General features: G+C 40.1%; 2 protein-coding genes across 4 annotated transcripts in view; one reads left to right on the top strand and one right to left on the bottom strand.

Annotated features, from left to right (window-relative positions):
- mob1a (MOB kinase activator 1A) overlaps positions 1–13,349 on the bottom strand; it is a 45,108-nt gene extending 31,759 nt beyond the window's left edge. For 2 of the 3 annotated variants that reach the window (XR_004560755.1, XM_034170350.1), the window contains exons 1-3: positions 13,145–13,349; positions 6,576–6,742; positions 5,792–5,885 (exon numbers count right to left, since the gene is read on the bottom strand). Coding sequence is in view for 2 of the 3 variants with exons in the window: in XM_034170350.1 (XP_034026241.1) it covers positions 5,792–5,885; positions 6,576–6,742; positions 13,145–13,158 (275 nt within the window). In the remaining variant the exon portion in view is untranslated. Of the gene's footprint in view, positions 1–5,791; positions 5,886–6,575; positions 6,743–6,834; positions 6,855–13,144 lie in introns of those variants that run through there. The other variant, XM_034170351.1, reaches the window with a different exon arrangement.
- A 1,685-nt stretch (positions 13,350–15,034) lies between these two features.
- On the top strand, positions 15,035–24,125 carry mthfd2 (methylenetetrahydrofolate dehydrogenase (NADP+ dependent) 2, methenyltetrahydrofolate cyclohydrolase). Its single transcript, XM_034170352.1, has 8 exons — positions 15,035–15,215; positions 19,359–19,543; positions 19,671–19,793; positions 22,673–22,825; positions 22,902–23,009; positions 23,115–23,207; positions 23,305–23,430; positions 23,510–24,125. Exons 1-8 carry the CDS (start codon positions 15,136–15,138, stop codon positions 23,656–23,658), a joined length of 1,017 nt encoding a protein of 338 aa, XP_034026243.1. The 5' UTR covers positions 15,035–15,135; the 3' UTR covers positions 23,659–24,125.

Consider the following 24,125-nt stretch of genomic DNA (forward strand, 5'->3'; position numbering starts at 1 on the left):
TGAGACCCCTGTCTGACTGGAAAATCACTAAGGGTCCTTGGACAAGGTCCTTAACCCCCACATTGCTCCCGGTGTGTAGTGATCACCTTTCATGGCATTACCCTGACATTGGTGTATGATTATAAGTATGTGTGTGTGTGTGTGTGTGAGAATGCGAGGGATTACTGTAAAGCGCTTTAAGCTTCTGATAGATGGAAAAGTGCTATATAAATGCAGTCGATAAATGCAGTCCATGACCACCCCAATCACCACCACTACTCTGCCACAGTAGTTGCATACATGTACTGCTATATATCCTATAGTTGTAGATCTTTTCATTAAAATCCATTGACAGACTTAAGAGGCGTTGCACTTACAAGACTCATGGATGCACAGACATCAGATTCAAGAGAGCCAATCTTTAACATAAAACGAATAAAGACTGGTCCAAGTATAATTGCACATGAAGGCTCCATATTTGATGTGCACTACTTCCTTTTCAATCAACACACAGAAGGAAAAGCAAAAAAAAATATACAGTCAGGCTCTTGTTTATGACTGTGTTAACAGGAAGTGAACCCCAGTCTCTTCCTCTTGATTAGACAGTTGGGCAGCAAAAACAACACAGGAAGTACCAAATATAGATTCCAAATAATCAAATTCTAGACAGTTTAACAGCTCTGTCAAGCAACAATGAAAAAAACTCCAAGCATCTTCAATATAAGTAAGACCCTTCAGCTTTTACCTTGTTTCATTCTGGGTCACCACAGCAGATCCAAGGTGGATCTAAATGTTGTTTTGGCACAAGTTTTACGCTGGATGCCCTTCCTGACATAACTCCAGTTTAACCTGGAGAAGCACACACAGCCCCTGGTCTTCCATGTAAGTACTCATCAAGACATTCTCTGCTAAGCTTCTGAGATGTGATGGCATTATGTGTACACAAAGCAGACAGGCTGCATACTAGCCAGCAATGAGTCTTAACCTAAATCCCAATGACTGAATTCTGCTGGGACAGTTTTTCTGCTGCAGACATGAGGAAAACAGCTTAATGTTGACTAGACCTCTACTGGCAAGCTACAAACAAGGACAGGCCAAAACAAACATACAACCATCAGGAAAGTTCTCTGTCTGATGTCCGTTCAAAGTATGGAAGAAGCACACAACTTTCCAATAGATTCACTAGATCTCAGCTGTATTTAATGAATGAGAACAAGATTTATACAGGACAAAAACGGACACTTAAGGTTGAGTTATCTGTAATTTATTTATTTTATTTTTTTATTTGTGATGAAATCACACATTTTATTGAAATGGGTGTTCTAATAAATGTAATATTGGCAGTGCTCCTGCACTGGCTCATCCCCTCTTCAGGCACAATTTTACACCGAATGCACTGGGTACTCCAACGTGCAAGTATGGTAATTTATTTTTTTTACCTTCTTTTTATATTATTGAAAAATTCATATGTAAATTTTAACATTTTTTTTTAAACATTCCAATTATATTCTAATAATTTTGACCAAGAACGTTCCTCCACCAAAGACCCAACAGTCCTTTCTTTATATTATTTTAAGCATACTGACGTGCAAGTGGAGGCAAAGCACAAATAGCATGTAAATGAGTTGAAGAGAGCTTCAAAAAAATTTAACAAGAGTACTGGGGTTGAACAATACCATATTTTCCATAAGTACAAGTCACAAACATTTATTTATGAGTTTTAGAGGTCCTGTGACTTATATATAGTTTATTCTTTCAGCATTGTCATTGCGAGGTACACAAAAGCAAATAGTCACACCGCATAACTTATAATGCCAAGGAAAGCAAATTAAATCAAACAAGGTTTTTTTTTTTTTTTTGCTTGGTTTAAAAAACACACAATTCTCATTTTCTATGACTAATCTACAAGAGAGGCATTGCATACTGTCATTTATTTCTTGGTTTCACTCAGGGTTTCTTTCCCTACTAATGCGCGACATGCAGATGCTACATATCAAGCAAACCACAAGTTGTCACAAAGTTCTGGTGCTTACCTACATACATCAGTGTTAAATTCAAGGGAAGGAGGTTCTTGGAAACAAGACTGTGTGAAAGTCACCACACAAAACAGACCTCAAAAGTATGATATTGTCAGTGGTGGGTACAGCTAACCAAAACGTTAGTTTCAGTGAGAGCTAATCAGCTAATCAAAAAGTTATCTTTTATAAAGCTAAACCAATAAACCACCCAAAACTTTATTGGAAGCTACAGCTAGCCGATAACCGATAGCTTTCAGTATTGTCTCCGGTACACTCTCAGCAACTAACAAGCCGATTTTGAGTTTTAACACCATGATCACAAACCCAAACAATGAGTCTGTCTTTGTCAGGTTGTCATAAAAACAAAAAAACAAAAGTCATCATTCCTTAACAGCATACAGCAGTCCTGCTGTGAGGCAGAGGTCTTGGAAAATAAAGCAGTTTGACTTATGGTTTTGATTTATAAATCAAATTAATCTGGATAGAATAACTCCATTAACTCATTGAGTGCCAGTCATTTTCAAAGTTCAGAACATCCCATTGCCAGGATTTCTTCAGCATTTGAGTATTTTTTCAAGACCCATAGAAAATTGAGTTTTAAATCCATGTCAACAACAAACATACCACAAGAAAAGAAAAGAGAAGAAAAAAATTGGCTCGATGATGCGTCTTTGGCGCGGGGCGTTACTATTGGAAAAGACGTGTTTTAGAGCCAATGGCATCGAGTGAGTTAATGACAATTCTGTCATTTGTACAAAGTTAAAATATAACACATATCGTTTCATTTTAAATAATATACTAATTCTGAAGTTTTGTAACAAACACACACAGATGCCAAAAGGATTATGGGTAAAATGAGCCTCCGCTAACACTGATTGGTTGACTCATCCATTCTATGTAAAAACCAACACATTAATGTGACGTGTGTCGGTGTTTACATATAAATGTGCTTTTGTAAAATATGCCATTTTTTTCATGTGTAAAAAAAAAAAAAAAAAAAAAAAAAAAAAAAGCCATTTGCAAAAGCCAAAATTCAAGTTGTGATTAGACAACCGTCTGATATAACCAGGGTCAAAATGCATAGAACACTGCCATCTACTGGCGCCCAGATGCTCAGACCCTAACGCTGCGGTTTAACCAACACAGATAATCCACATGACGACAATTGTAAATGAACATTAAACAACCAAAATGTACAGATGTGTTCAAGGTTAATGTTTTTTATTTTACGGAAGTGTATCTGATGTTTTAATTTATTCAGTGGTGACTGAAGCGGTATTTCAAGGGAAACTGAGTTATGATCTGATATTCTAAAGTTGTGCACATGAACATTATTGATAGGGAAATTTGTGATGATCAGATCCAGTGTTTGCCCTTTTAAGTGCGTAGGGTCTGTCACATGTTGTATCAGATTTAGTGTGTCTAGCAATTGTGTGAACTCAGTGACATAACAACTTGTGGGTGAGTGTATATGAATATTGAAATCGCGAAAAATTATAACATTATTGAATTTTGTACATATTGACAAAAGTAACTCATTTAGTTCTGAAATGAAACTTGGGTGGGGTTTAGGTGGCCGGTAAATGAGGACGGCTGTAAAATGGAAGGGTTTTGCACATGTGAAGGCCATACATTCAAAAGATGTCAGCTTTGGTAGAGTGACAAGAGACAGGTACAGGTCTGAGCGATATATAACTGCTAACCCTCCTCCTCGTCCGGTGGCCCTGGCCTGCTCCAGATATGTGTAGCCAGGGGGACAAGCTTCATTCAGAGCTGAATACACCTCTGTTTTGTGCCAGATTTCTGTGAGGCACATAAAGTCCAGTTTCTGATCAGATATATGATCATGGATCAACAAAGCTTTGTTTGTGAGAGACTGGGAGTTTAAGAGTTCCACCTTGATATTTGAAGACGGAGTCACTTGAATCAAAGACCACAGCACTGTATGATTAACTCGATAATTCCCATGACATGCGGTGCACCGCCACTCCAGCAGGGAGCGCAATGGTCCTCCACCACAGTTTTTATTCCATGGAGGAACTGTTAAGCTTTATTCACTATCCCTGCAAAAATATGTTAGTGGTCTAAAAATTATTGGACCAAAATTTATTGGAAGATTATTCGTCTGCTGATAGTTTTCAAAGTCATCTGAAAAGCTAATCAGATAATAAAAACATTAGCTTCAATAATTACCGGTTAACGGATTAGCAGAACTGTGCCCACCACTGGACATTAAGTATTTTACTGTATTGTCTTTTAGCAAAATGCTCTGAGAGGATCCAAGTTTCCACTGGTAAGCAGCATTTATATTTGGACTTTTAGATTTAAGACATTAAGGGGTTTTTTTTATGCTAGACAGAATGAAATTTAAATCCAATGTTACAATAACCAAAAACAGAAAAAAAAATTAAACCCAACATAAATGTCTGAGGGCTAGTCACACATCTGCCAAATATTTATTGCAACATAGACCATGGTTACTGGTTTAAATTGCACTGTAAAATCTTCCACGAAAAGCCAATTTTCATTAAATTTATACTTCACCATGCCAACATGTCAGTTATATCAAGCTAGTTGAAAGTGTTGGTTCTGTTATCTTAATTTGCGTAGCATTATGAGCACCTTTCACTAAATTACAAAAAATAGACTGACATTATTTTGATATTTTTGCTTGCAATGTCAGAACAAAGCATGAATAAAATCCTTCTTCCCATGCATGGGCATATTTAAGATTTCTGAACAGAGGTGGGAAGTCACCATGAAGTCACTCTGAAGTCATGAATCAGCAAGTCCCAAGTCAAGTCTCAAGTCATAATGACCACCAATTGTTTGCAAGCTGACTTGAGACTTGACTTGGGACTTGTAGATTCATGATTTGAGTGACTTCATCCCACCTCTGCTTCTGAAAAACTGACTTAGCACATTTTAATAACAACTAAGGCCTAATTTTTTAGATTAACAAATTCAGTGCCTTTAAGACTTTTTAAGGATCTATGGGAACCCTGTGTATGTTTTCTTTGTGCTGTATTGGACTGTGAAAGAAGCTTCTTAATCGTGGAGCAAAACGGGAGAGAAAAAAAACAAAACAAAACAGAAATGGCACACAAAAACAAAATAAACCTCAATTGTATGGCATTAGTTCAGGTACAGAAAGGTTGTCCTATAACAGGTCATTTGTTGAGAGATCCTTGCAGGGTCTTTCAACCTGTTTTTTTTTTTTGTTGTTTTTTAGCAGATGCATTCCCCACAAAACCACTCTAATCATCCTACAACGAGACATTATTTCTAAACTGAGCTAGTCAAGTTTTGGAAATCCCTTCGGGACCCAGGCTGTATCTGGAAAAGGATGCTGAGGATGAAGACACCAGAAAAGGAAGACCAAAGAGGAGGTTTATGGATATGGTGAGGGACGATATGCAGGTGGTTGGTGTGATAAGATGCAGAGGATAGGGTGAGATGGTGAATCTGCTGTGGCAACCCATATTGGGAGAAGCAGCAAAAAAACAAAACAAACAACAAAAAAACAAACAACAACAACAAAAAAAAACCTAAAACAAACAAACAGAAGATTAAGTAGCTGTAGTGGCAGTACTAATAACTACCCAACAAGTTAGAGGTCAACAAGGCATGAATGGCGGTGCTAACAATATCTGACCATTTAAAAACAGTATGTATCCATCTCCATGCTCACCAGGTCCCGCTTACTTTGAAATCACATCAAGGTCAACATGAAATGCTCTGCATATGCCACATCAAGGTAGATAGAAAAGTTCTGTCATTTTACTGTTTATTACCTTGGTCCAGCAGACATCACAGAGCAGCTGGTCTCAGTGCAGAACTCTGTGATGGTGCCATACAGCATGTTGATCTGGTTAAAAAAATCCACCGCTGAAAAATACAACAATTTTCTAAATAATAGCTTTCAAAAAAGGACATGCACACGCACACACACATACACACTAGTTATTGCTTTGTGGAACTGTAATGCTGATGTAGTTCACTTTTCTCCATATACAAGCTCTTTATATGGTATTAAAACTTGGTACCACACCAGTCTCAACCCTTATGTGGTTCCAAATATAGTAACAGTCACTCTGTACTTTAGAATTTAGAATCAGTTAATGAAAGCCACATGAGTGCAAATATGGTTGAACTGTAAAGAAAATGTATTGGAAGTAAATTTATGATGGATCATTACAAATACTTTGCTTTGAAAATTACCAAGTACTCGCACAGTGAGAGGAAAAAAAAAAATCCCATATGACAGAAAAAGATGCATCAACAATCGTTTCACAGGCGCCTTCTTAGTCTTAATCAAATCATGATGTGTCTAGAGAGTCCCACCCCAATACATACATCAACACTAACATTTATAATGCTACAGTGTGATCTTTTAAATATAATATACAAAATCACATTTTGGTGCATAGTCTACAATACAGTATTTTTTCATACAATGTTCATTACAACAGCTACTTAATGTGAACATGCAAGGGTACACGTTCCACGTCACAAAACCAAACTCAAAAGTACAGCAATATTTTACATGACACAATTTTATTGTCCTTTCTCACTTACTGTTGACAGCAATCCACTCATTGAGATCCTCTCCCTCTGGCAGCATGACAGCTTGCCTCAGGTTTCCACTGCCCAGCGTTGCCTCAGCATGTTTCAGCAGCTCATACTGATGGGAACCCTCGGGGATGTTCTTCTTGGGCTTGAAAGTCTTAGATCCACGAGGGCCACTGGAAAAGCAACAACAAAATAAACTAACATTGAGCAGCCTCATCTTTGTTTTATTCCTCTGCCATTTCACTATAGTTGATGCATCAGTTACTTCATAATGTTGGACCTTGATGTAAGTATTCAGTCTAAGCACTGCTGTTTTCCTCATAATTTGTCCAAGTTGGATTTCACTGGCGTGGGACTATATTGTTTGTCCCACTCCATCTGAAATTCAGACCATTCCTGCCTGCACCCGCAACGTGTGTGCTACAGTCCCACCCACTCCCGCAATGGATGCGTCCAGTCCTGCCCACACCCGTGGAACTCTGAGCACACAATAATAGAAATGTATTGATTTGTGTATTCTCCCGTCCTGTGGGAGAAAACACATCCTTCACGCTATTAATAAAGAAATTAATGGGATTGTTTGTTTTGTTGAAACCCTGGCCTGTATGTCTTTTGATGCACTGATCAGGAATAGCTACTTACTATTTGGTTGTTTTCAGTTTAAAGACAGTTTCAGTGGCAGTTCAGTTCACATCACTACAGAAGCACGTTGAGTTCTGGATCATAACTAGGACCAAAATAGTCCATTCCCACTCCAGAAATAGCCTTGCTGCAGCAGATATGTCCGGTACATATCTGCTGCAGCAAGGTGATAAATCAACATCTCCTTGGACTTTCCATGTGCTTAATTCCTCAACACTGAGGCACCTGTGCTCTGCCAGGGCTCCAGACTGCCCCAAATAGTCACATTTTGAGACATCAGAAGTATTTTTTAAACAACCAATCGTGCATCAGCACCCTGCAAATTTACAAATGTTGAATATGTCAGTGCAGGCTCTGTGTGTGTGTGTGTGAGAGAGAGATGGGGGTAGTTCAACTGAAACACAGTTACACGCTTATTAATATTAGTTATACAAGCCCTAGCAAAATTATGGAATCACCGGCCTCGGAGGATGTTCATTCAGTTGTTTAATTTTGTAGAAAAAAAAAAGATCACAGACATGACACAAAACTAAAGTCATTTCAAATGGCAACTTTCTGGCTTTAAGAAACACTATAAGAAATCAGGAAAAAAAAAATTGTGGCAGTCAGTAACGGTTACTTTTTTAGACCAAGCAGAGGGGAAAAAATATGGAATCATTCAATTCTGAGGAAAAAAATATGGAATCATGAAAAATAAAATAACGCTCCAACACACTAGTATTTTGTTGCACCACCTCTGGCTTTTATAACAGCTTGCAGTCTCTGAGGCATGGACTTAATGAGTGACAAACAGTAATCTTCATCAATCTGGCTCCAACTTTCTCTGATTGCTGTTGCCAGATCAGCTTTGCAGGTTGGAGCCTTATCATGGACCATTTACTTCAACTTCCACCAAAGATTTTCAATTGGATTGAGATCCGGACTATTTGCAGGCCATGATATTGACCCTATGTGTCTTTTTGCAAGGAATGTTTTCACAGTTTTTGCTCTATGGCAAGATGCATTATCATCTTGAAAAATGATATCATCCCCAAACATCCTTTCAATTGATGGGATAAGAAAAGTGTCCAAAATATCAAGGTAAACTTGTGCATTTATTGATTATGTAATGACAGCCATCTCCCCAGTGCCTTTACCTGACATGCAGCCCCATATCATCAATGACTGTGGAAATTTACATGTTCTCTTCAGGCAGTCATCTTTATAAATCTCATTGGAACGGCACCAAACAAAAGTTCCAGCATCATCACCTTGCCCAATGCAGATTTGAGATTCATCACTGAATATGACTTTCATCCAGTCATCCACAGTCCACGATTGCTTTCCTTAGCCCATTGTAACCTTGTTTTTTTCTGTTTAGGTGTTAATGATGGCTTTCGTTTAGCTTTTCTGTATGTAAATCCCATTTCCTTTAGGCGGTTTCTTACAGTTTGGTCACAGACGTTTACTCCAGTTTCCTCCCATTCGTTCCTCATTTGTTTTGTTGTGCATTTTCGATTTTTGAGACATATTGCTTTAAGTTTTCTGTCTTGACGCTTTGATGTCTTCCTTGGTCTACCAGTATGTTTGCCTTTAACAACCTTCCCATGTTGTTTGTATTTGGTCCAGAGTTTAGACACAGCTGACTGAACAACCAACATCTTTTGCAACATTGCGTGATGATTTACCCTCTTAAGAGTTTGATAATCCTCTCCTTTGTTTCAATTGACATCTCTCGTGCTGGAGCCATGATTCATGTCAGTCCACTTGGTGCAACAGCTCTCCAGGGTGTGATCACTCCTTTTTAGATGTAGACTAATGAGCAGATCTGATTTGATGCAGGTGTTAGTTTTGGGGATGAAAATTTACAGGGTGATTCCATAATTTATTCCTCAGAATTGAGTGATTCCATTTTTTTTTTCCCTCTGCTTTGTCTAAAAAAGTAACCGTTACTGACTGCCACAATTTTTTTTCTTGATTTCTTATAGTGTTTCTTAAAGCCAGAAAGTTACCATTTGAAATGACTTTAGTTTTGTGTCATGTCTGTGATCTGCTTTTTTTCTACAAAATTAAACAACTGAATGAACATCCTCCGAGGCCAGTGATTCCATAATTTTTGCCAGGGGTTGTAGTTCAAGTGTGCACATTTATGTGTCATCAATCTTTTAGAAGTACTGGCTGGTTATACTGGAACTATCAGGCATATGCTGTTTTTTTCTGAACAACAGGAGTGTGTGTGTGTGTCGGGGGGAATACGTTTTTGATTATACATTAGTAAGTAGCACCATTCCTCCTCCACTGTGTATCATTGTACAGTTTCACATTTGGATTTGGATGTTTTGATGAGCATTTGTCATAGATTTATATTAAGTGCAATGGGTCAGGAAATGTCACTCCCTCAGGGTTGACACTTTTAAAGACATTTATGTTAATAAGTCATGCATTCTTCATCTTGCAGGAGACTTTTTTCCACACTTTTTTAGGCATGTGCTGAGCACGGCATGAGTCTTATTAAGTGGATCTTAATCACAGTCATTCTGCGATCAGCATGTTTCCAATAAACAGTCAAACCTGGGCTGGATGCTGCAAATGTATCAGTTGAAAACACAACCCCAATTCCAATGAAGTTGGGACATTGTGTAAAATGCAAATAAAAAAAGAAAACGATTTGCAAATCCTCTTCAACCTATATTCAAATGAATTCACCACAAAGACAAGATATTTAATGTTCAAACATAAAAACTTTGTTTTGTGCAAATATTTGCTCATTTTGAAATGGATGCCTGCAACACGTTTCAAAAAAGCTGGGACAGTGGTATATTTACCACTGTGTTACATCACCTTTCCTTCTAACAACACTCAATAAGCGTTTGGAAACTGAGGACACTAACTGTTGAAGGTTTGTAGGTGGAATTCTTTCCCATTCTTGCTTGATGTACGACTTCTGTTGTTCAACAGTCCGGAGTCTCCGCTGTCATATTTTCCGCTTCATAATGCGCCACACATTTTCAATGAGCAACAGGTCTGGATGCAGGCAGGCCAGTCTAGCACCCGCACTCTTTTACTATGAAGACACACTGTTGTAACACGTGGAGAATGTGGCTTGGCATTGTCTAGCTGAAATAAGCAGAGACGTCCCTGAGAAAGATGTTGCTTGGATGGCAGCATGTGTTGTTCCAAAACTTGGATGTACCTTTCAGCATTGATGGTGCCATCACAGATGTGTAAGTTGCCCATGCCATGGGCACTAACACACCCCCATACCATCACAGATGCTGGCTTTTGAACTTTGCGCTGGTAACAATCTGGATGGTCTTTTCCCTCTTTTGTCCGGAGGACACGACATCCATGATGTACAAAAACAAATTGAAATGTGAACTCATCAGACCACAGCACACTTTTCCACTTTGCTTCTGTCCATTTCAAATGAGCTCGGGCCCAAAGAAAGCGGCGGCATTTTTGGATGTTGTGGATGTATGGCTTTCGCTTTGCATGGTAGAGTTTTAACTTGCACTTGTAGATGTAGCGATGAGCTGTGTTAACTGACAATGGTTTTCTGAAGTGTTCCTGAGCCCACACGGTAAGATCCTTTACATAATGATGTTGGTTTATAATGCAGTGCTGCCTGAGGGATCGAAGGTCACGGGCATTCAATGTTGGTTTTCGGGCACTTACGTGTAGAAAGTTCTCCAGATTCTCTGAATCTTCTGATTATATTATGGACTGTAGATGATGGAATCCCTAAATTCCTTGCAACTGAACATTGAGAAACATTGTTCTGTAACTGTTGGACTACTTTTTCATGCAGATGTTCATAAAGTGGTGATCCTCGCCCCATCTTTGCTTGTGAATGGCTGAGCCTTTTGGGGATGCTCCTTTTATACCCAATCATGACACTCACCTGTTTCCAAATAGGTGTTCTTTGAGCATTCATCAACTTTCCCAGTCTTTTGTTGTCCCGTCCCATCTTTTTTGAAAGAGCATCCATTTCAAAATGAGCAAATATTTGCACAAAAACAAAGTCTATCAGTTTGAACATTAAATATCTTGGACTCTGAGGAAGATGTGACTCTCACATCGAAACGTTAGTCCCGTTGCGAACAATGCTGTGCGCCACACTTAAAATAAACTGCACACCCACACAAACATGCACACACACCTTCACAAATGACACTAACACCCTGCCTTTTCCTCAGAAATTACTACATTTATGTTTGCTGTCTGTCTCTGTACTTTTCTGTGACTTTTGTGCTCTTTTTCATACTTTTCCCTTGTTTCAAAAGTCACCGAACCGAACACACTTTACCGTAATATATGCAACATATAGCATACTGTTAGAAAGCACGGGTTCTTGGCTTGCTGTCAGTGTTGAAATTTTTCAGAGTGAGGAATTACATGAGAACTTACGGTAATGAGAATCAGCGGCGCACTAGTGTGAAACTTCCTTGTTTTTCCTCTGCGTTATGACATCACAAGCTTACGTTTACCGTAATACACCATATATATCTCATTGGAAATCCCTTTTTTTTTTTTTTGGCAAATTAAGTTGCCAGATACCTACAACTGCATTACTGATGAAGAGAATAGATTATACATCTTGGTTGCAAAAACTTTATTTTTTTTTTGTTAGCTCCACAAGTATTTTTGTTTTTGTTGTTGTCTTGTTCTCTCAGGTGTAGGCCTATAGAATAGATTCGTGATTTTGGGTGCAATTTTGTTATTTAAGCTATTTGTTTGTTTGCCTACACACTTAATATTGTAAATAAAGTGTTTAATTATTCAGCATTATGTCGTCATATGTTATGTATTATGCTGTACTTGTGCGTCTAATGGTATGAGTGGGTTAGGGGGTGGTGGTGGAGGGCAGGGGGGCCGGGTGGTGCTATTGTCCCTACCAAAGCTGAGCCCAAACCTAAGCCCTTGCCAGAGGGTTAAACTAAAAACATGAAACATTACTTGTTGCATGTAAATACATTTGAAAATCGAAATATTAAGCAATCTTGAAATATTATTTAGGGCAGCACGGTGGCTTAGTGGTTAGCACTGTTGGCTCACAGTAAGAAGGTCATGGATTCAATTCCCGTCCGTGGCCTTTCTATGTGGAGTTTGCATGTTCTTCCCGTGTTTGTGAGGGTTTCCTGCGGGTGCTCCGGTTTCCTCCCACATCTGAAAACATGCGGGTCAGGTGGATTGGAATCTGTAAATTGTCTGTAGGTGTCCTGTCCTGGGTGTACCCGCCTTGCACTCTATGACTGCTGGGATAGGCTCTAGTTCCCCGCGACCCATAATTGGACTAAGCGGTTGAAGATATGTGTGTGTGTGTGAAATATTATTTAAAACTATTATTTGCTTTAGTTCACACTTGCGTAAGAGTGGTGCTTCTGTTTAGTTTTATCAGGACGCTTCCTGTGTGGCATTTGCAAACAGTAACAGAGAAAGAGTTTGTGAAAATATTCTGGTTGAAAACACATTTATACTTTTTTTAATATCGGTAGCATTTCTCATGACTTGCAAACATAAAAGAACATGCTTTCACAATCTGTGTGAAATTAAATGACGTTTAGAAACATTGACCACTTGGGGCAGAAAATCAGACTGCATCGCAGTCAGAGTAAACAACCCTGTAGTCAGAATGCTTCATACGGCAAAAGCAAGAACAAAAAAAAAAAAGACACGTCTTGTCAAACTCAAGGGATGTTAGCCAACTCCAAAAAGAGGCTAGCCATGTTAGCTCGCAGAAAAAGTTAACAGTTAAGTATTTATACATCACATGTAAGCACAATTAATTGGTACTGCCATTAAAACAATATATTATATATGTCGCAATATATTTTTTCCATGTTTGTTTCAAACTGCGTATTATCTAAGTTATACCAGCACCACTTCCCTTTGCAGAAACGTTAACCACAAGCAGAGGCTAGACAGACCGTAGCTAAAGTTAACAAGTTACTTACAAGAAGAAGCTCATCGTAAACAATCAAAAGTCGCCCAAGCTGGATAACAAAGCCAATGTCTCGTTTGGTAGCTAAATTGAAATTTGAGTTAATAGCTATCAAGAGCAATAAAAAATAACTACTTGTTAGCGTTACCGGCTAGCATCGAACTATCACGAAAAGCAGTACCGAAAGTGCCTCTTCCTCTCTCCGTTGTCTGGTGCAACCGCACCCCGGTAAATTAGCACCCTCTATCGGAACATTGATGACAGCGCAGCATTTTCCCTTTTTTTAAGTAGTAGAGGAAGCAGTCAGTGTTTAGTGTAGTTTATTACACTTTCCCACTGGCATACAGTACACAATACACCTACAAATGAAAAATTTGAAATCATTGTATGATACCCCATGAATGAAATATATTACAAATATTAAACTACGGAGAATTGAAAATGTCATAAAACAAATATATATATATATATATATATATATATATATATATATATATATATATATATATATATATATATATATATATATATATATATATGTGTGTGTGTGTGTGTGTGTGTGTGTGTGTGTGTGTGTGTCAACTCCTTAATCCTTGATTAAACTCACATGACACAAGATGGTACAATTCATCTTATACTCAAACTGAACACAATGTCTCCTCCTGGTCACCGAAATACCCTGACACTTGGAGAGATGAAAATGCAGATCCCAAATCTTGCCAATCAATGTCTTGGTCCCAGAATGGAGCCTTGGGGAACCCCAGATACCATGGCAAGCCAGTACAAATGACAACCCACCTAGTAAGTCTTATATAAGACCCTGTGGCACCTGTGCTTATCTGTGAAGGGCATGAAAGCCTATGACTCCCCTTGACACAGGTTACTTCCCCAGCCAAGGTTGTTACCCATTTATTGCTGATTGGACTGGGATAATGTAGCTGAAGTATCTTGTACAAGGATGCACACAGGCAACATGAGTGGGATTCAAATTCAGGTTTACATATTGTCAGGGGAACTCCTTAACCACTGAGCTACCTTCTCTGCATTTGAAGCCAGTTTAACATGGATTAAGTAAGTAGTATTTTGAAATATGAGTTTATAATTGTTCATGAACAAATCTTTGAAAAAATCTTCATCCTTCCCTTCGACTGCTCCCTTGTTTGCAGTTGGGGCCACCACAGCAAATCCAAGGTGGATCTGTATGTTGAACTGGCACAAGTTTTATGCCGGATGCCCTTCCTGAAGCAACTCCACATTACATAGAGAAATGTGGCAGGGGTGGAGTTTGAACTGGGAACTTTCTGCACTGAATCCTAGTGCACTAACCACTTGGCTGAATAACTGTAATAAGTATGTAATTATAGGATACAAAATATATCTTATAAAATATATGAAACATAACATGGGAAGAATATATTGTGGATATCTGAAATATTACCCAAGACCAAAATATGGCCATTGGGTAATGCGAAGGCCTTGTGTCTGCCTATCTGTCCGTCCGTCTGTGCTCAGCATAAGTCCAGTCCAATTATTGCCAGGGTCTTCAAATTCACAGGGAACAATCTTGGAACACAGACCTTAGACAAGTTCAAAGATGGCTAACCTATTTTAAGAGGTCAAAAGGTTACATTCTGCTTCCTATTTTTAAGCTCATATGGCTGAGGGCAGTTTATTGTTGTTTTTTTTTAACTATTAAATGTTAAAACAGCTTCTTATACTTTTTACATGTTGGCTTCTGCAAGTGAGAAGCTTGATGATATCTTTAATTCCCTTTATGATAAGTGAGAGCACAGTTTTCTTTAGGGCAAATGTTACATCACGATTTGTCGGCCGTGGGGTCTGTGGAAGGGGGCGTGGCAGCCCATGACGCTAGGATGACGCGGCCCGCGTGCAGGAAGAGGCGGGGTTATAAAGGCTCACAGACGGTACCGTTACGGTTGTCCTTCTGCCGGTCTTGGTGGTGGTTTGTGTTGGTTTTTCCATTTCTTTCTTCACCTGGGTAGGATGGCAGCAGTCAGGACTCTCAGGAAATTGTGTCAACATTCCCAGCATCAAGTCTGTAAAGTACACACGTCTGCATCAAGGTGAGTGCGCGACAGGGTCAGGTCTAAAAATCTACATTTTTTTATGGCAAATTTATGCACTGTAGGTACTTTTGTTTCTTAAAAAAAAAGACAGTCTACATGTGTCTTTCGATTCCGTTTTTGTATTTGGTGTTTGAGGATTCTCGGTCAAACTATACTAAATGTCCGCAGTTTGTGGTGTCTGTGTGGCGCCCCTAGCGTTATGCCGGTATCACTGCAGCTGCCGGGCGGCTGATGAAATCGATGTTACTGCTTACACTCGGATTCTCAAGAAGGCCAATGTTTTATTCATATAAACAGATGCTCTCTCTCTCACGCACAAACTCCAATAATGTAGATTTTTAACCCTTTAATGGTCAACTCAACTGTTTGATGCAGAATATTGATATCTCCTACATGCTATTGAAAAATGCGAGGACATTAAAGGGTTAAAAGTCATTGCAGATTTCTGTGTAAGGATTGTTTCAACTGATGTATTTGCATCATCCAGCGCAGGTTTGACTGTTTAATGGAAACATGCTGATTGCAGAATGACTGTGATTAAGATCCACTTTCTAAGACTAATGTTCAGCACATGCCTAAAAAGATGGTGGGGAAAAAAGTGGCTCCTGCACATAATCTTTAGCAAGATGGGGAACACATGACTTATTAACATATAAATTACTTTACAAAGTGTTAACCCTGAGGGAATGACATTTGATTAAATGCATTTGTGACTGCTTCCTGACAGACTGCACTTGAAATAAAACTGACAAATGCTCATCAAAACATTCAAATGTGAAACATTGTACAAAGATGGACAGTTAATAGTGATTATTACAGGTTCTTCAAATTGTGTAATTGGTGGGGAAAAGGGGGGGCATGCTATTTACTAATATGTAATCAAAAACCTATAACCCCCCCCCCCCACACACACACACACACTTGCACAAACTGCTGTTGCTCAGAGGAAAGGCATATATGTCTGATAGCTCCAGCACAACCAGCCAGTACTTCCAAAAGATTGACTCCACACAAAGTGCACATAATTTTAGTAGCACTTGAACTATAACCACTAATAAACATGTAACTAGGTTTCAGTTAAACTGTTCCCCACTCTCTGCACACACTCACACTCTTATTCAATCTCATATAAAACTAATAATCAGTGTATTTAATAATCATGGGCATATAACAATTACAGTAGTTATAAGCTGTTTAGGCTGCCCTTCAGTCTGTGCTATTAATATTTATTACTCTGTTTCAGCTAATGTAGCTGAACCATGGAAATGCTTTAGAAGTTTGACCGAGTTTTTCAGCCGCATCAACAGGTGTTGTCCAGTTAGGAGCACAGATGTCGGATAATGCAATGGATTATCTAACAATACTTTGTCTAATGTTATCAATTGTCAAGTATCGTAGCTGAGTTAGTCTGTAAAGGGTTGCTTGAAGTGCGCTTTAAAGATTCAAGAGTATTTTGCGTGACAAGCTCTGCTTAAAATTATGTGACTTTGTGTGATGTTTGTGCAAGTACACAGAAAAAAACTAGCTCGAGCACAGGTGTACAATAATTGTCAAGGCATTACGGCCAGACAGGGACAAAAGCCAGCCATGAGAGCTTAGTCTCAGACACAGACTCGCACAGAGGCTGCTGCGTGTACACACAGGACAAAATAACAGTGGCGTTTTATGTATTTATTGGTGTTTGATATGATGGGTGACTGTCGGCCGTCGCTCCCCCATCATTGTTGAACACATTATAAATGTATAATGTGTGCAAGCAACTTGTACAGCAGAGCAGGGGTATCATTTTGTGAGCTTGCTCTCAACTTCTATATTTATTTTAGGTCTGAGTGACTGACCCTACTGTAACATTCCTCCTTCAAAGGCTGAGATACTTTTAAGGGGGTTTAATTGGTTTTAGCAGAATAAAAGGGCAGTTGATGCCCCATTACTTTAGTTATTAGCTCCTGCTTGCAGAATATATTATGTGTAAGTTGTTTTGGCTTCTCGGTTTATTTACCTCCACCAATGAAATTGGGCAAAGGTAGTGTTTTCACCCTTGTTTGCTTGTGATGTGATTCAGTTTTCAAGGTCATAAAGTCAGGAAAAGTCCTTGAAATCCCTGTCCTTTTAACACTGAATGAATTTTCAAAAATTCATAACTGTCATAAAAGATAGACTTTCCTTCATATTTGAGAGCATTATGTAGGGTGGTATCCTTTATTGGCTGACAAAGTTTTATCCGGATCTGATCTGGCAACTTGTTTCCAACGGATTGTTTTTGTTGTGACGCTGTTCTGAACTTCACATGGTTGTATACGTTTCTTTTATTTCTGTTTAGCACTCTTCTGGTTATTAATTGTATACACTCTGAACGTTATTTAACTATAGTCCTGTTGTAATTCGCTAGCAGTTAGCATTCGCTAGCTAGGTCGACTCCTCCCTTCCCACCCCTCGTTATTTTTATAGCTGGTTCTTTTTACCTGGTTAATACTTCTGTTAGTTTTTCAGTCGAACTGCTGTATATGTAAAGTAATTATTTTACTCCTGTGTAAATCTTAGGCGCGGCTAGCATTTTCGCTAGCGGTTAGCTTGCGTTAGCGACTTCAGATCCTTGTTTTCATTTTTTCATTTTGTTTTTTTATATACTTCTGTTAGTTAACTGTTAGTGTAACTGTTGCGAACTTTAGCTTAGTACTTTACTCTTGTCTTAATCTTAGGAGTAGTATACAAGGTCTATTAGAAAAGTATCCGACCTTATTATTTTTTTCAAAACCCATATGGGTTTGAATCACGTGTGATTGCGTCAGACAAGCTTGAACCCTCGTGCGCATGCGTGAGTTTTTCCACTCGTGTCGGTTGCGTCATTCACCTGTGAGCAGGCTTTGAGTGAGGAGTGGTCCACCCCTCTTGTCGGATTTTCATTGTCAGGAAATGGCGGAATGATTTTGGCTTTTTTTCCCATCAGAATTTTTTCAGAAACTGTTAGAGACTGGCAGCTGGAAACTATTAGAAAAATTTATCTGGCTTTCGGTGAAAATGTTACAGGCTTGGTAGAGAATGAGTGTTACTGTCGCTTTAAGGACAGCCCCCAGCGGCTGTGGGGCGCGCCGTGCTCCGGAGCCGCCATCGACAGGCTGAACGACCATTTCATTTCTAAACGGATGGCTGTCTGGATCCATGACCATCGTGTGCCATTTCTCTGGTTATCACAAGAGCTGGACATCAACCATTTTCTGGCAGATTTCACCTTTAACAAGAGATTTTGTCATGGAAAGCCGAGCGGAGGCTTCGCGCGTCACGATGGATTCGCTACTGGAGCGAGACAAAACCACCTCCGTTTTGGTCTCACAGGACGGCTTTGAGATGGCGTTCAGACAGCTGTCGGTGGTTTTTCCATCGAGTGATTATCCGAGAAATTGTGGATGTGCCTGGACATGCCAGAACATGTCCCGTGAGGCTTCATCACGGCATTGCTTTGCGCCATGCGGCACCGCCGCGACACGTGGAATTCCTCCGCACGTCTGTCTCAATGTGCCGAAAAAGTGCTGATGTCCACGTCTTTTCACAATTCCTGTGCTAGTCAGACGACGTCCCAGATAAAACGTGGCGTCCAGTTTGGAAATGAACGGCACATTCCACTGTTACAGGAGTTTTTGTCATGGAAAGAGGAGCGGAGGCTTCGCGCATCACGAAAATTGAGTGAGACAAATTGAGTGAGTCCATATTTTTTTCCCTCTGCTTGGTCTAAAAAAGTAACCTTTACTGACTGCCACAATTATTTTTTTCCTGATTTCTTATAGTGTTTCTTAAAGCCAAAAAGTTGCCATTTGAAATTACTTTAGTTTTGTGTCATGTCTGTGATCTGCTTTTTTTTTTTTCTACAAAATTAAACTGAATGAACATCTTCCGATGCCGGTGATTCCATAATTTTTGCCAGGGGTTGTTGAATTTCATGGAAATAAATGAATTTCAACCATTTTGGAATAAGACTGTAAAATAACGAAATATGGAAAAAAGTGAAGGGCTGTGAATACTTTCCTGATGCACTGTAACCAGTCATTTCTCTTCCACTAGTCTAAACTAAAAGGAGAGCTGCAGCTTGTTGTTTTTGTACTACTACTAAAGTACTGACGTCTGTCTCTATATGTCACCTCTCAGGCATGAAGCAGTGGTTATCTCAGGAAAGAAACTAGCACAGCAGATTCGGGATGAGGTCCGAGGTGACGTGGAGAAATGGATCTCTGCTGGCAACAGGAGGCCCCATCTGAGTGTGATTCTTGTTGGAGACAACCCAGCTAGTCACTCCTACGTCTTGAATAAGACACGGGCTGCAGCTGATATTGGTAAGGAAATACCCATACAATCTGAAAGTGTGTGTGTGTGTATATATATATATATGTGTATATATATATTTGGCAGGGGAGGGATTGGTAAAATCTGTGAAGTAAAAGAAATGTTCTCTTGCTTCAGGAATATCCAGTGAGACAATCCTTAAACATTCAGACATCAGTGAGGAGGCACTATTGGACCTGATCTATAAAATCAACTCAGACCCCAGTGTGGATGGACTACTGGTCCAGCTGCCTCTGCCAGGTACAGAGGAGAATGACAGGATGCATGTGTTGGGGGGATATTTATTTATTTATTTTAAAGCAACTAGATAGAATATTGTGCTGCGGTCTGATGCTGTTTCATATTCACACAGCTGTGTAGGCAGAGATATTTATTGTCCCCTTCAATACTTCTGAGTGTTTAACATACAGATTCTGTATTGTCCTTGTAACAAGTACAAGGAAAGGTGCAGTTCTTCAAATGCAAATGTAAACCACATGCAAACTTGAAAGCTCTGGAGAAGAAAAGAAAAATAAACGAAAATTTAACCGAATGAAAGTGGTATGCCCAGAACGCAAATTAAAAAAGAAAAAAATAAGGACATAGTAGCAAAAAAGAGACTGCATATAAAAAGAGAAAAGTATGTACAAAACTGTGGCAATGGATAGTGCACATAAATATTGCACTCATTTCAAGTGTGACATTCTATGCTAGTATACTAGCATAGTTCCACCTTAGAATTGGAATATAATATATAAGATATACCTCACTGAATTTTCATGGCTATTTGGTTCCTGTGACATTCAAAGCTCTAACAGCAGTTGGGTAGAAACTGTTTTTTAATCTATTTGCTCTTGCTTTAATGGCCCTGTACCATCTGCGGTAGCTCAAACAGAGTGGCAAGGGTGGGATGAGTCCTTTAGGATGGTGTTGGCTCTCCTGAGACAGAGCCATGAAGGTCCCCCAGTGTGGGTAGAGGGCACACAATGATCTTCTCTACCATTTTGCAGCTGGCAAACCACGTACAGAGGCAGTATGTGAGGATGCGCTCCACGGTACAGCGGTACAGAGACATGAGCAATCTCTTGTTTGTTATTTTTTTCTGAGGATTCTCAGAAAGTGGAGTCTTTGCTGTGCCTTCTTTACCAAGTATGTGGTGTTCCTGTCCCAGGTTAGTTTCTCATCTATGTGGACTCCCAATAAACTGAAGTCCCTGACCCTTTCCACACTAGTGATGTTAAGCTCGAGTCAGGCTGCTCGACACAGCATCGAGCTTTGTGAACCAGAAGTGTCGGTGAGCAGCGTTTCGAGCACGCCCCCATCACGTGACCACTGCGAGCGAGGCCTCGTTACGTCACACTACGTGTCGAGCTTCGCGGGAAAGTTGAATAATCTGGGCGTGTCAATACGACCCGCCAAGTATTTAAATGAGATCTGAATCGCGGCACAAACTGGGGGTTTGTGAGAGGAAGAGACTGCTAGCGACAGTGTTATTGCCAATTACTACGTGACAGGGACAGCATTAGTTTATATTTAGGTCTAGTTTAGAGTTCATTTAGTATAGTTGGCTACATACACATAGGACCTAACCACACACAACAGGCATCCATTCATATACAACATTTATCCACACAGTACATCAACACAAGTTATAGGTTAGACTATATATTCATAGGTAGATCAGAGACTGAGCTGAGTGACTGAAGAGCTGTGATTTTGGCGAGCGGGTCTTCTCCAAAGCTGGAGAGGTGGTGAGGCAGAAGAGGAGCCGATTAAAGCCCAGCACTGTTGAAATGATTCTTTTTTTGAATAAAAATTGTTGATAGTTGCACAATCACCGTCTCCTATCCCCTCTATTCTAATTTACAAATTACAATATCATAAGCACAAGTTGCAGAAGCACATGCCTTTCTCACTTTTCCCATCACATTGCATCCAAATATTATTTGAGGACTGATGAATCTATCTAAATCTAATTTTTTTTTTGTGAAATTTGTAATGGGAGACAGCTGAGTTATCAATGGTGTGGCCCTTGGACATAATTCAGGTTCCCTATGTGGCCCCTTGTAAAAATTAATTGCCCACCCCTGGTGTAGAGGGTGAAGAGTAGCTGGCTCAGCACACAGCCTTGAGGGGAACCTGTGCTGACTGTGAGCTGTGGATATGTGAGGGCCAGTCCTGACTCTCTGTGAGCGATCTGACAGAAAGTCCATAATCCAAAGACATGGAATGAGGTAGAACAAGGTTCAGCAGTTTCCACAGGAGGACGGTGTTGAATACTGAAACTATAGTCCACGAAGAGAAGACGGGCGTAGTTACCCTGTTGCTCCAAGTGGGCCAGCGTGGTGTGGAGGGCAGCGGTCACGGTATCCTCTGTTGACCTGTTAGCTTTGTAAGCAAATTGGTGGGGGTTATGTAACTTCTAACCAGTTTTTCAAAACACTTCACCCCAACAGGCCGGTAGTCATTGAGGCTGGTTATGGGGGATTTCTTGAGTAGGAGGACTATGGTGGAGGTCTTCAGGCATGATGGGACAGCAGACTGTCAGCGACCGGTTGAAGATTTCTATGAAAATCCCAGCAAACTAGTCTGCACAGTCTTTCAGCACCCATCCGGAGATGCTTTTTGGGGACCATTGCTTTGTGTGGGTTGACACCCTTCGGTGTGCGCCTCACCTCATGCTCCCCCACCGTGAAGTTACTCCTGGCTGCTACGGCGACATGGCTAAGCCCACTTACAACACTAAATGTTGTAAGTGGACTTAAAATTACACAAAACAAACAAGTTGGAGGGGAAAAGAGCCAGTTTATTGGTGTGTATTTGTGTGCACCATATTATGAAAATCTGCATAAAATTAACTTCGTTCCTAATATGGCTACTAGGGGGCATTGCCGGACAGGGTTATATATATCCAAAAATATTTGGGATGGGTCAATATACATTTGTACCAAGTTTCAACCATAATGCACGATTTTATTTTTATTTTTGCGCTCAGCTGCCACTCTGAGTGCAAGTTGTATGGTATATAAATGTGTCGGGTATTCCTGGCTGTGATGCTCATCCATGAGTTAATTTACTATAAACTTCATACTTGTATAAAACTGTTGCCCTGACAGCGTGTCTCCTTTGCTTCCTTACAGACCACATTGACGAGCGTGTAGTCTGTAATGCAGTTTCTCCTACTAAGGATGTGGATGGCTTTCACGTCGTCAATGTAGGCCGCATGTGCCTCGATCAGTCCACCATGCTGCCTGCCACACCCTGGGGAGTGTGGGAAATTATTAAACGCACCGGTAATTGTAGACTCTCCCCCCACCCCCCAAAGAAAGTGATGTCATGGGCAGAACTAACTATCCCATTGTTTTCTAGGTATTCCAACCATTGGGAAAAATGTAGTGGTGGCAGGCCGCTCAAAAAATGTGGGCATGCCCATTGCCATGTTGCTGCATACAGACGGACGTCACGAGAGGCCTGGAGGTGAGAACGCTTATGTGCACGCTCGCGCGCACACACACACTTGGGCTTAATCATCACAAGCTTAATGTGTGATTTATACACTCATGTACTGAACTTTGATTACAGGTGATGCTACAGTTACAATCTCTCACCGTTACACTCCAAAAGAGCAGCTTCAGCAGCACACAAAAATGGCTGACATAGTTGTGGCTGCTGCAGGTTTGTTTGTTTTCAGCTCCATTGTGTATAGATACAAAATTATAAAAACTGAATGCACAAATACTGATGGGCCCAATTGTGTTTACTTTACCATTAGGGATTCCGAGCCTCATCACTGCAGACATGATCAAAGAGGGAGCAGCCGTCATTGATGTTGGAATAAACAGAGTGCACGATCCACTCACTGGCAAAGACAAACTGGTTGGAGATGTGGATTTTGAAGGTAGGGTGGTTGCGTTGTAACCACTTTAGAGGGCTGTTCCTGCATGTTATCATGGTGCTGTTTTCTTGTGCATATTCAGGTGTGAGGAAAAAGGCCGGTTTCATCACCCCGGTGCCTGGAGGTGTGGGGCCTATGACTGTGGCGATGCTTATGAAGAACACTATCAAAGCTGCAAAGAACGTTCTGCTGTATCCCTCTGAAAGGATTTGCCTGGCAGTGGCATCTTAATGAATCGGGAAAGTTCCAGGAGCAGTGGCACATTCCAACCTCCATCCACCTTTATTGTATTGATCCAGAGCAAGCTGACTCCCTCGCTTGCACACAGACTGGAGACATGACGGCTTTAAGGCGCTCTGCCTGCTGCTGTCGTCACCTTTCCTCATCTGCCATGTCAGACTGCATACACTCATCAAAGAGCATGTTTTAAAGAAATGCTTTACACGCTATCATTTGCAAAGCATTTCTGTGATATTTTTAGTTTTCAGTATTCTTGCAACACTGCTATTTATTTATTGCAGCAGTAACATATTTAAACACAAATTGAGAAGGATTAAAAGACTGCAGTTATGCCTGGCTTGTTACAGGCTGAGGGTGTTAAGGGCTAACCGCATCAGGAACAAATGTTTTATCAGTGTACAAGCTTTAAAGAGCCAAAATTGCCTTTGTACAAATTTTAAAATAAATATTACAAATGT

The sequence above is a fragment of the Thalassophryne amazonica genome, chromosome 5 (genome assembly GCF_902500255.1).
Source record: "Thalassophryne amazonica chromosome 5, fThaAma1.1, whole genome shotgun sequence".
NCBI lineage: Eukaryota > Metazoa > Chordata > Actinopteri > Batrachoidiformes > Batrachoididae > Thalassophryne > Thalassophryne amazonica.